This window comes from Orbicella franksi, chromosome 11, assembly GCF_964199315.1.
Source record: "Orbicella franksi chromosome 11, jaOrbFran1.1, whole genome shotgun sequence".
Classification (NCBI taxonomy): domain Eukaryota; kingdom Metazoa; phylum Cnidaria; class Anthozoa; order Scleractinia; family Merulinidae; genus Orbicella; species Orbicella franksi.
This window is the reverse complement of record NC_138155.1, coordinates 2,440,869-2,453,855: the sequence shown is the minus strand read 5'-3', so window position 1 is coordinate 2,453,855 and position 12,987 is coordinate 2,440,869. Positions and strand designations below refer to the sequence as shown.

General features: G+C 39.3%; 2 protein-coding genes across 3 annotated transcripts in view; both read right to left on the bottom strand.

The window, feature by feature from the left end:
- Positions 1 to 7,374, bottom strand: part of LOC145502863 (protein bark beetle-like) — a 29,090-nt gene extending 21,716 nt beyond the window's left edge. For both annotated transcript variants that reach the window (XM_081482265.1, XM_081482266.1), the window contains exons 1-2: positions 3,133 to 7,374; positions 427 to 577 (exon numbers count right to left, since the gene is read on the bottom strand). In XM_081482265.1, coding sequence (XP_081338391.1) covers positions 427 to 577; positions 3,133 to 3,555 — 574 coding nt within the window. In that variant the 5' untranslated portion in view covers positions 3,556 to 7,374. The remainder of the gene's footprint in view (positions 1 to 426; positions 578 to 3,132) is intronic.
- Positions 7,375 to 8,943: 1,569 nt separating this feature from the next.
- Positions 8,944 to 11,394, bottom strand: LOC145502868 (uncharacterized). Its single transcript, XM_081482271.1, has 3 exons — positions 11,187 to 11,394; positions 10,409 to 10,624; positions 8,944 to 9,455 (listed from the first exon to the last, which is right to left on the bottom strand). The coding sequence occupies exons 1-3, from the start codon at positions 11,269 to 11,271 to the stop codon at positions 9,274 to 9,276; spliced, it is 483 nt and encodes a 160-aa protein (XP_081338397.1). The 5' UTR covers positions 11,272 to 11,394; the 3' UTR covers positions 8,944 to 9,273.
- Between the last annotated feature and the right edge of the window lie 1,593 nt (positions 11,395 to 12,987).

Genomic DNA, 12,987 nt, shown 5'->3' with positions numbered 1-12,987 from the left:
CCCGAGGACAACGCCTAGAAAAAAAAACAGATTTTTTATTTTACCTTTTCGTAATTGTCTAGATCTGTTTAGTGCACCTATTGGCCTCAGAACATGCTCAAGCTAAATATGCAATGCCAGCGTTCAATTCCAAATGAAAATACAGAACATTAGCTACCGTTGTTCGCGTTCTTCAAAATAACCAGACCTTAGTCATTTAACATTGTTGTTTTGCAGAGGACGGCAAAAAAATGTCCAAAGATTTATTTTGCACTTACACAGCCGTTGTTCTACTCATTAAAATTTTGTTTCGTGGCGTTCTCGTTGTCGTTGCCGTCGTGGTTTGCTTAAGCTCTCTAATACTAGTCAACTAAAAAAAAACCACCGAGCCATGAATGAAACCATATATCGTGATATCGGATTGCGTTCTTTCTCTATGTGACTTACCGCAATAAAAATATGTAGTTCGATATTTGCACTCCACCAGACTCATCTCAGTTCCCTGGCAGTTGACATCGTTCAACCAAATATATCCAGTTCCCCCGGGATGTCTGTAGTACCTTTTGGCGCCCAGAAACCCTAGTTGTCTACAAGCAACCTGCATGTGATCAAAGATAACACTGTTATTATACAAACAACTGAAAAGCTTTTTGCTTAGTCTAGCCCAAGGATTACGTAATACTAAACTGGCAACTACCAACTACACTCGGAAGCTCTGTAGGTTTTGGCTGCTACACACGTATATAAAACTGATATCGTAAACTGCCGCTTATAAGCCCCCCCCCCCTCCCACCGGTGAGAGGCCCATCTACCTGTAAACCAAAAAAAGTATCTGGTTATAAGCTCCCAGGAATGAAGTCCCCCTTTAGCTCTCCTTGTTTTGAATTATTTTTTTATTTAAAGCTTAATTAAAAACCAGTAAATGAAAACCTAAAGTTTCGATCAACACGGCTGTAGCTCGTTTCTAGACCGCTTTTTTTTTTTATTCCGGTTTTAAGCCCCCCTCGGATATAAGCATCTCCGTTTGTAAGCCTATCTCAGTAAAAGCCCTTACGAAGTTGTATTATAAGCTGCAGTTTACGGTATATTTCTTACAATTATAATGTAAGCCGAGAAATTTCGGAGATTTGATTGGTCGATAGTATCACTATTTCCACGTAATAGTGGTATAACAGCAAAAATGGATGGTATAACAAGGTTACCGTGACAACACTGAGCACAATTACGTTTTTGCTTTTGTTTAAATAAAATGGCGGAAAAATTCCCGGAAATTTCCGGTGAGGAAATACAAAAGCTCGCCAAAATAGCACTAAACAAAAATACAGTCAAAACTACTAAGACGTGGATGAATGTTTGGAAGTCGTGGGCAGAAAGCAAGGGCCTTAACGACGACATTGTCAAATACGAAGCTAAAGAACTAGACGAATGTCTCTCGATTCTTTGCCGAAATTCACATAAGGTTCCGACTATGAGAGAGTGTTCACTGGCAGACTACGAGGAAGGTGACGAATTATAGCGACAGATCTCATCCATATCAGCTCTGCTGTCGGCCAACAGGTTCAGAATTCCCGTCCAGTTCTTTCCCGTTTGTCCACTCAGCACAACCATACAGGGACTCCAGCCTGCCAAAAAGTAGTCTACCACCTTTTATGACTGTCAGGTGACGATAAATTACGAAGCTGGCGTTGGTGTTTTTCAACAAAGCAGCAATTAAACACAACAAACACAGCTTACCCGTACTTCATCTTAATTTGTGATTTCGCTTCATCGCTGCAGTGACGGAAAAAAACGCGATTTAAAAATTACTTTTATTGAACTATTTACGAATGCAGACGCCCGTGTTTGTTGTTTCAACCGTAACGAAATCTGAAGGTCTGTTGTGCGTCACTGAAACTTTCTCGAGTTCTGTTATAAAATATCACTTGCGGTATTATTGCCAAATACCACTACCATTTGTTTTCTTCTGTTTTCTGTGTTTTTTCGTCCTGTGTGATCAAAAAAGTGTGAATAACGATTTGACTGATTGAATGATTGATCGATTGACGTCCTTTCCACCTGTACAACAATTAATGAGTCTAAAAGCCAATATAATTTTCCTTGGCTTGCATTGGTAAACGAGTGTCACTCCAAAAATAGAGAAATATAGCTGACTCATTTCATGATTATTCAAACTAACAGCAAGTATGAGTAAAGGCTTAACGATGAAATCTCGATTTTTCCGAACCTTCAAGGGAAACGAGAACTTATTTAACAAAACCGGTTAGTACGGGACTGAAATTGAAATCGCAATGCTCGACTGAGGGGGGGGGGGGGGGGAGAGTGAAAGGAACGGGTTTTTCGGTCGAGTTATCGGGAGGTTCGAAGTATCGAGTGTTCAAGAAATCGGCATTCTACTGTCCAACATCATCTGAATTCTTTTGTCTAATCCGTCCTAGGAAAACTAACCGGTTGATTTCAAAACTGGGATAATTCGCGAAATCGGGTTAGATTACAAAGCTAGACTGAGGGGAGGGGAGGGTGACAACTTTTGGTTTGAGAAATAAAGCTGACTCATTACTTGATTTTTTAAACTAACAGCTTTGAAGGAAATTTAAATGTAAACAGAAAAATTTGTTAAAAAAAGAAGAAGAAGAAGAAAAAAACAAAAAAAACAAAAGAAATGTAAATAAAGAAGTCTGGATCTAAATTTTTTCCGAACCTCCAAGGGAACCGAGAACTGATAGTTCGAGAAATCGGGGGTGAAATTAAAATTGTAATGCCGAACTGAGGGGGAGGGGTAGGGGAATGGGAGAAATGAGTCTTGGTTTGAGTGATTGGGAGGTTCGAAAAATCGTGTGTTCGAGAAATTGGGATTCTACTGTACTAGATACTTTTCGAGCCTCTAGGGGAAACAAAAGTTAATTTTCACAATCGGGTAGTTCGAGAAATCGGCGGGTAAAATGTTAGACTCAGCGGGGAGGGGGATTGGAGGAAAAACAACTTTTGGGTTGAGTTACTGGAAAGTTCGACAGTTCGAGGGCTTGAAAAGTCAAGATTTCACTCTACTAGCATTATATAAGATCAGCTCAGCTTGTAATTTTTGCACATGTGAAAGGAGTAAACCTCGGCAAATACAAACTACCGAGCAATTTTGAACAAGAGACATTTAGTTACCTCAGCATTTCTCATATCCCAACGATTATCACACACAGGCATCCATTGTCCTCTAAGGAAAATTTCCAGCCGACCCTCTTTGGAACTGTTCCCATCGCTTAGGCGTATTCCATCATTATAAGTATTGTTAACCGGTGATTTGGTGAAGACTATTCTTCCACGTGGATTCCCTTTGGCTTGCAGAGAACCCTTAACTCGTAAAGCAACTCCAGTCTCAAAGTGTAATTGGACTCCTTGGTGGACAGTCAGAGTGGCGTTTTCAGCTACAACGAGATCTTGTGATACGAGGTAAGGGGATCCATCGAGCGTTAGATCTGTATCTGCAGTGATATCACCTCCAAGACTTGTGCTTGCGACCCGATCTTGTGCGATAAGTAGCAGCAGAAAAATAATTCTCTGTGTCGCGGATGAATAACTGGCCATCTCAGAGGAGTAATGTTTTTTGCCCTAGAAAATTACAAAAACACATAGCTATAGGTGAGTTTAAAGGAACAACATAACCAGCAACAAGCCACCTTAATTTCACACCTTTTGTGTATTATACATGATAAAGCAAGTGCATACCAAAATAAAGAAAAAACATTTACAAAAGCTGACCCCATAGCTACAACATTTAACCTCTTACTTACCAGATTAATGTTTCTGAAGTAAAAGCGACAAATAGCTGAATTATTTTCAGCAACACAAGGCAAGCAGCAAACGCATTTCGGACAACACGAGGTTGAAGTTGCTGTATGGAATAATATGGTCGTTTGGTACCCGGTTGTTATTTTACATAGCGCGAGGGTGGATCAGGGAATTTCGACATTGACGTTGAAGCATAGACTTAAACACCGATGAACCTTTTTTGCCAAAGTTATGATAACCATTCGACAGTTGTATTAGGCCCTGCCGCCATGAACTCAAAATAATAACGCTGATGTCGGTTACCGACTTTTTGTTTTAATTAATTAGCATTTAAGTTAACCCCCTCGGCGAAGTGGGCTGTATTGATCTACACATTAAAAAACAGTCAAAAATATCTGCTCAAACATAAAAACAAAGCTTTTGATTCTTTCTTTCGAAAAGGTTGTTCGATTAAAAAAATACAAGCACACTGTGGGTATCGTGTAATTTTCTCGTTTAGTTTCAGACAGCCTAGCTCTATGTTAGGGTCCTCTGTTATCATGCAAATTTTAAGGCTTTTGGCTGAGGCACTACACACGCGCAATATATTCTAAAGCAGGAAGTAAACTGAGTTGCCTTCGAGTTCCAGCATCGCTCAGTGTCAAGGCACGATTGCGACGGGAAATATCCGCCAAAATATTTCCAGTTGCACGAATGAAAATTCACCGCGCGTCAGTGAGGGGAGATATGTATAATTCTGTGAACCGTGAAAAATGCAGCCTACTTTGCAGTCTGTTAATCAAGCAGGCAATATGGCCGAGACGCATTAGACGAGAAGGGACTGGAACGAGACCTTCCTGTTCCATACCGCCTTTTGCTTTTGTCTTAACGCGAATATACAAACGCTTATGAAACTCCAAGAGTATGGGCCTGCTGGAATCAGTGTATGAAAAACGGAACAGGGCTGTAACTAGTAAAAGGCGAGGCACCTGGCTCGGTATTAACAATTCTGAATCTATTTTATATTTATTTCAAGTTCCCGTAAGAGGCTACATATCAGAAAGTTAAATCAATATAGAAGAAACGTTTTTTTTTTTCCTGATATTGCCTCCGTTAAAAATTTTAGGCTGTGGTCATAAAACTCTCTTTTTTTTCTATAAGAATATATTTTATAAGAATATCGAGACTGACATTTGGGACATTTTAAGAATATTTTAAGAATAAACCCGAGGCTCAGATTTGGCAAGGAATATAATTTTGTGTGTTGTAAATTTGTTAATACAATATAATTATATGTTTTAAACTAAACTGTATAAAATACTTCCTTTTTCTAAACGGCAAAACTAACCATTACAGCCTACATTACAGCTTACAGCCTAGTCTCCTCCGCAGCCGTTATTAGGGTCGTCACGCAACGCTTCTCCCCCACATGGTGGGGGAGAGGCGTTGCGTGACGACCCTGATAACGGCTGCGGAGGAGACTACTTACAGCTCGACTCCAAAATTACTTCAACGCCACCAAAGTCAATAAAACGGAAAAATCACACGCTGTAATCTATGAATATTCACAAAGAATACTCTCAGCCCTAAAATCACTAGAAAAATAAGAACATTCAGTCTGGACCGAAAAACAATATTCTTATATATAACAAAAGAGCGTAATCTCCCCTGGCTGGCACACTTAGCGTTCATGGACTAATTTTCAGGTTGCTCTCACTTTGAGATAAGGCCTTTCGCGATTAAGAAAGTTTATCGATCTTCGTAATAAGGGTTTCGGCTTCGAGAAAAGCACGGCCTCGATAAGAGTCAATTTCAAGCAGTCGAGTTTCACTTACCTTAGAAGTCAGTCTTGTCCGGCAGTTTTTCTAATTACAGCCGGCAATCGATAACCATTCTAGCTCATTTTAGCATGCAATCGACCAAGAAGTGCCTTCACTTGGTTAACAACGGAACTACAGACCATAAACTGTTAAATGTATACCTTTTCTTGTGTCTAACCACAACAAACGTCACTTCCGGCGAGACAAAGTAAAAAATGTGTTTCTGTTTTACTTTGGAATTTCGCATTTATTTGGAGCTATCCAGTGTGTTTGTCGGTATTAACACTTGCCCCTGCTGAATATGCTACGAATGCGTTCAATTCCAAATAGAAATACGAAAAATTAGCCGTTGTGGTTCACGTTCTCCAGACAAAGCAGAATTTGGTCATTTCACGCTGTTGTTTTGCCGAGAGGACGGCAAAGAAATGTAATAAGAATTATGTTGCACGTGCACAGCCATTGTTTTGCCAATTAAATCTTTTGTTTAGTGACGTTATAGAAAGAGACCACCGGACATATCTATTATTAGTATTAGATGATGTCTGACCAACAAAGGATCCCGTGACCTCCAGCGCACACGTCCTTATGGGCATGTGCTAAAACCCAGACGGTGGATTCTGGACGATAGACGATAGACGATGGACGATGGACGATGGACGATGGACGATGGACGATGGACGATGGACGATGGACGATGGACGATGGACGATGGACGATTTCTCTGACATTCATTTATTTGTCATTTAAATTGTCACACAGTCTTGTCACGCGATGTTAAACTATTGAACAGCGAAAATTCGTGCCCTCCCCCCTCCCCTCCCCCGAGCAAAAATATAATTTATTTGGACTGGACAAATTATCACGAAGTTCTGATCGCGGAATTTTCGTCACGCAATGTCACGCATTCATTTATTTCTCTCAGCCAAAGTACATATACATGTATAAATTTTCCACACAATCTTTTGCTTTTGTCACGCGATGTCACCATGGAGTTTTGAAATATTGAACAGCAAAAATTCATGCCCTCCCCCTCCCCCAGCAAAAATCTAACTCTTAAGGAATGGACAAATTATCACGAACTTCTGATCGCGGACTTTTCGTCACGCAATGTCACACATTCATTTATTTCTCTCGGATAAAGTACATGTATAATGATAACAATGGGGTGACAGGCCTACACAACTCCTATCCACGTGTAATAGCCGCTTTGAGAGTTTTGCTCGAACTAGTATATCTTTGAGGATCTGCCCCTTTTGTATGGTACGATAGGGGGATCTTTGAATATTTCGCTAAGCAATAATCCTGTTTTTAGGAGGACATTTCACCAGAGTAGAGCCGTTGGAGAGGTCATAGGTCTGCGTGGTTTCTGCTGTTATCCGCGTGTAATTTGTAGCGTTTGACACCTCTGTTTTTTGCCACGTGCTAGTTTTCTTGGCTCATTTGTACTGCAAGATATGTTTTAAGCTCTCTAAAGATTGGCTTTGCAGGAACAAAGATTGAAATATTCCGTGAGCATGTTGGTTACTTGCATTTTGTATTATTACGCCGGGCCCGGCTGTTTGATTTACTGTTGCAAGTTATGCTGCTTGTTATCACGGGTGTCATATTTATCTTTGTCCGGCTTCGCCAGAAATAGCTGTAGCTTTCCTTGTTGAAAGCTATGAGTATGTCTTAGAGAAATGAGAGAAATAAATGTCCGAGAGAAATAAATGTCTGAGAGAAATAAATGTCAGAGATATTGTCCATCGCCCATCATCCATCGTCCATCGTCCATCGTCTATCGTCTATCGTCTATCGTCTATCGTCCCAGAATCCACCGTCTGGGTTTTAGTACATGCCGTCCTTATGGCTAGTCACGCGAAGAGCCCAAAGAGCGCTTGCCATGGGACGAAATATTCTGTTTTTACTCGACTTTGTTCTGTTATATCATATCGCAGTTAAAACTGAGAAAAACTTTTTCTGATGGCAATGAAAAAATCCTTAAAAGCTTACTGAAGCATTATGTCCACAATGTCTATTTCAACCATGCAAAATATTTTGCAGTTCGGGAATACTTTGGAAGAAATTTTAATGCTTTAATCTGTGCACTTGACCTGTCATTGTCTTCATCGACTTTATACCAGAATTAGAACTACGTTGCCTCACGCAGGAAAGTAGATAAAACTAGAAAAGAACAAAACAAACCAGAAATTGTAAAGAGAAAAATAATATGGAAAATGATGTAAAGAGAAAAAATGAAAAAGGAGGAACAGTTGGAGTAAACGTGAAATTCGTCAACAATAAATCGAACGTTAAAACACTTGATACATTAAACGGATATTTGGTCAAGGACGCGGAAAAAAACTGGACAAAGAATTACGGTTCATCTTGTACGCGACCGGAAAGATATTACATTTTATTAAATGCACATCAGTGAAAACTACAAAGATGTATTAAATTGCTTTTTAACACAAGTCGAATTTTTCGTTGCTTCGCTATCGCTTTTAAAAGCCTTATGATTAACTAAAATTATTTTAAAAAATACGTAATAAGCTTTCTCAAGAAGTCGTACGTCTGATTTTGTTCGCGATTTGCCGCTTGAACGTCGGCTATGTTATCAAACTCCAAGTGATATCAACTGCCTTTGAAGAGTCAATAACTTGAGGTTAAAATTATTATTAAACTAGTCACGGTTCAGCCACGGTGTTTTGGTCATGGGCAAAATCTTAGGCCAAATTTTTCAAGATGCTTAAACCGTGACATGGCTCCTTTAAGGCGAACATTTGTTGGAATGACTCACTTTCCGCGGATGTTAATTTTGATCGTAAAGGGCTCAAAAAGAAATATGTCACCGGGAAGGTTAAAAGTAATGATATCGAGATTTACCGTAAATCCTCAAGTTAGTGCCTCCCCCCTCCTCGAATAATCGCCCCCTTCAAATAAGCGCCAAAACTATCGGCCAAAACTTAGAATAAGCGCTCCCCCTCGAATAAACGTCCCCTCCCCTCCACCCATTTTGTGGACGAGTAGTGAAACAACAAGGGATGTATAGTTTTCGTCGTGTGGTGTTAAATTTGTACACTGTTTCAGTTTGTGAACACGTTAAGCTTGGAAAAAAAATTACAAATACTAACCGTGTCGCGATTTAAGCTTTTCATGTCGATAAACAGCTTATGTTGTTTTTTACACGCAGATGATGTATTAAAAATGACCACGTCAAGCCATGATTTGAGAAAAATGAAATAAGCGCCCCTACCCCTCTCCTCGAATATATAAGCGCCCACCGTTCTCTCCTAACCCTAACCCTAACTCCTAAATGTGAAATAAGCGCTCCGGATTCCGGGCTTTACGATATTATCCTAAAAACGAGGGTTAGTGAGGGGGGCGGGGGGGAGGGGGGCGGAGGAGGAGGAGGAGGAGGAGGAGGAGGAGAAAGAACTGCAATGGACGAGGAAATTAAATTTTTATATGAATGACGTATCTAGAATTTCATGGATCAATAATATGACCAATTTAGCCTTTTGGGTAAAAGAATGAAGGAAGCAGGTATTAATTCTTAACAAAAAAATCATGGCAAGTTGAAACCCGACGGATTCTATTTTTCTTTTGTTGAAAATGAAAACTGGTATTTCTTATGCAGGTAAACAAATAGATCTAAACTCAAACGGAAAACATTTGTTAAACGTTTTAAGAATCGGACTTTTAATAAGTAACAAAACAAAAGATGGATACAGGGTTAAGCAAACATGTTCAGGACAAAACTAAACAAAATGGCCCCAAAGCTTGCAACCAATCCAAGGGCCTCACTTGTTGGTTGGATTTTTGTTGTTGGCTCCGGAACCTTGTTACACAGTTTGCCTTCACAACAGTCAAGTGAACAATCGGTCACCATACCCGTCGAGTTGACCAGTTTGCATGCTGTAATAAAAAGAAAGGAAGATTTTCAATTACGAGTGTCTTGTGCTCCACCTTTCTATCTCCTGACACTTTCACCCCAATTCAACAATCAAGGTTAAGTTTGAAAACTCAAGTAAGGCAGGCAAAAAGTTGATCCAAGTTATAGCTAGGCACGGCAATTTAAAGAAGCTCAGTCACAGAATTTTAAATTATTTTGACCACCTATCAGCTTTAAATTAAAGGAAATTGATAATAGTAGTTTACCAAGAGAGAAAAACACATAAGAGATTATAATAAAACATAAAGTAACAAGGATGGCTAATGATGGAGAAGATTAACCCGGGAGATCCATGGGGGTGGTACACCCAGGAAAATTGGGTGAGGGTGTGCGGCCTGCTTCCCAAAACCCTTACCCTATTAATGACCAAAATTTGCGATTTTCCCTTCCGTATTTATAACCTGACCAAAAATTTGATACCTTATTCATGACCGTTGCGGCTGGCTCAGTTGCCCTAAACATAATTTTATAAAGGGCTTTTGTTGATGGTCTTGTCGATAATGATGAAAAAGTAGGTTATTCTATCCAATTCAGGACTAGAGGGCAAAAATCATACCCTATTTATGATCAAAACGGCTGAAAAAGCCGCACATACCTACAGGTATATAGCCCATATAAGGAAGTACTCCCCTCTGGGAGATTAACACGCATTACAAACGAGGAACTTGAAAAATTTAGGCTCAACTTTTCAAGATGCGCAAATCGTGACCTTTACCTTAAGGGTAATGCCTTCATGAGAAACATCATCAAGCATATTCGACTAAACAATAGCTAGCGAACAAGCGCCGGGCGAGCGCGCCACCCTGATTGCTTCGTTCTCCGAATCCTGCACTTTCGCGCTCTTTGGCTCGCTTTGCTCGTCCAATTTCTCACCGTCCTCCCCGAAGAACTAAATAGTAACTATTCTTGCACTTACTATTGAACTGACTGTTCGAGTCACACGAAGCGCTGTTGGAACAGTTCCTTTGCTCGACTGACCTCGAGCCCAATTGTCCAAGATACATGGTGTATTTCACTGTCACGCATCTATTGAACAATAACGGATCGCAGGTAATCTTTTCAGCTTTGTCGCTTTCACACATGGCTCCTCCAATAAGTTCTGGCTGGTTGGTACACGCATAGCATTCAAGAGCTGTCAAAAATAAGAAAAAAATAATGATAGAAAATGAAATAAATAGGCCATTTCCGAGTTACCTTGTGCTTCTGTTTTAAAACGAGTCTTCGTGCAAACTCTTTCATAAATGAAAATGAGTTTGATTTGCATGAAAATGAACCTGTAGGCGTTGCACATTTTCATATGAATGGTTTCGCGAAAGACTCGTTTTGACACAGAGGCAAAAGGCAACTCGAAAATAAGAAAATAAGAAAAGTAATGAGTGTTACTGATTGTCGAATGTTTTATTCTGGCCACGATACTTTGAGGCTCTATAACGCTTCGATTTTCCTTCTAGAGGGATTACTGCAAAGTGAAAAAATAGTGACCAATTTAGCCTCTTGGGAAAAAGACTGAAGGAAGCAGGTATTAATTCTTGACAAAATTTATGGCAAGTTGAAACTCGACAGATAAACAAATGCATCCAAACTCAAACGGAAAACATTTGTTTAAACTTTTGAAGAAACTGGATTCAGGGTTAAGCAAACATGTTCGGGACAAAAACAAACAAAACGGCTTGCAACCAATCCAAAGGCCTAACCTTGTGGTTCGGGTTTTGCTGTTGTCTCTGGGATCTTGTTACACAGGTCGCCTTCACAACAGTCAAGTGAACAGTTGGTCAACATTCCTGTCGAGTTGACCAGTTTGCAGACTGAAACAAGAAGAACGAAAGATTTTCATTTAGCCATTGCTGAGTTGCATTTTCCCCTCCGTTTCAAAAACGAGTCCTGGTGCACAACCTTTCATATGGAAATGAGTTTGATTTACAAGATAATGAACGTGCAAGAAAAACTTATTTGAACATGAAAGGTTGTGCACCAAGACTCGGTTTGAAACAGAGGCTAAGCAACTCGGAAATGGCCTTTTATGATTGTACTGCGCTCCGTTCTTTAAGCTCTTAATTTTTTCACACCAACTCAATAGTTCAGGTAAAATTTGAAAACTCAAGTAAGGCAAGACAAGAGGTCAGTTGCAACTTAAAGCTAGGCATGAGAAGTTAAAGACACCCATTCACGGCATTTTGAATTATTTTGACCGCATACTAGCTTTAAATTGAAGGAAACCGTACCTGATAATAGAAGTTAACCAAGAGAGAAAACTCCCAAAGAGATTAAAATTAACCATAAAGGAACAAGGATGGCTAATGATGGAGAACATTATCTCGGGAGATCCCAGGCGGGGGGGGGGGGGGGGTGGTGCACCCAGGAAAATTGGGTGAGGGTGTGCGGCCCGCTTCCCAAAACCTTTACCCTATTTATGACCACAACCTGCAAATTTTCCCTGCCTTATTTATGACCTGACCAAAAAGTTTGAAAACCTATTTATGACCGTTGCGGCTGGCACAGTTTGAATTCCCTAAACATAATTTATGAAGGCATTTTGATGAAAAAGTACCTTTCGGGTCCGCACATGCCGTATATAGCCCATATAAGGGAGAATAACACGGATTACAAACGAGGAACTTGAGAAATTTAGGCTAAACTTTTCAAGATGCACAAATCGTGACCTTTACCTTCAGGGTGATGCGTTCAAGACAAACTCTGCCGAGCCTATTCGACTAAATAATAACTGTTCTTGCACTTACGATTGAACTGATTGTTCAGGTCGCACGAAACGCTGTTAGAGCAGTTCCTTTGCTCGACTGACCTCGAGCCCAATTGTCCAAGAGACATGGTGTATTTCACTGTCATGCATCTATTGAACAATAACGGTTCGCAAGTAATCTTTTCAGCTTTGTCGCTTTCACACTTGGTTCCTCCAATAAGTTCTGGCTGGTTAGTACACGCATAGCATTCAAGACCAAAAGCTGTCAAAAATAAATAAATGAAAAGATAATAATAATAATAAAAAGAGAATAAATAGGCCATTTCCGGTTATCTTGTGCTTTTGCTTCAAAAGGAGCCTTCGTGCAATGTCTTTCATATGAAAATGAGTTTAATTTGCCTGACTGATGAAGCTGTAGGCGGAACACATTTTCATTTTCGCATGAAGACCTGTTTTGACACAGAGGCAAAAGCCAACTCGAAGATTGGTAATTAATAAAATTTAATAAATAAATAGATAAATAATTAAATATATACATGCATACATTAATAAATAAATAAATAAAGAAAGAAAGAAATGAATGAATAAATTAATGAATGAATGAGTAATAAATAAATAATAATAATAAATAAAGAAATATATAAATAAAGAAATATATAAATAAATAAATATATAAATAAATAAATATATAAATAAATAAATAAATAAATAAATAAGAAAAGCTAAGAACGTTACCGATTTCAGAATGTTTTTCTCCTGTCCAGGATACTTGAAGGCTTTACGATGTTTCAATTTTT

Excerpts from the sequence above, each read along its gene's own strand:
- LOC145502868 (XM_081482271.1), bottom strand. The coding sequence starts at position 11,271 with ATGTTGACCAACTGTTCACTTGACTGTTGTGAAGGCGACCTGTGTAAC. Across the intron at positions 10,625-11,186 it reads AGCAAAACCCGAACCACAAG|CTCTTGAATGCTATGCGTGT; the intron begins GTTAGGCCTTTG and ends TATTTTTGACAG. Across the intron at positions 9,456-10,408 it reads CTCGAACAGTCAGTTCAATA|CATGCAAACTGGTCAACTCG; the intron begins GTAAGTGCAAGA and ends TTTTTATTACAG.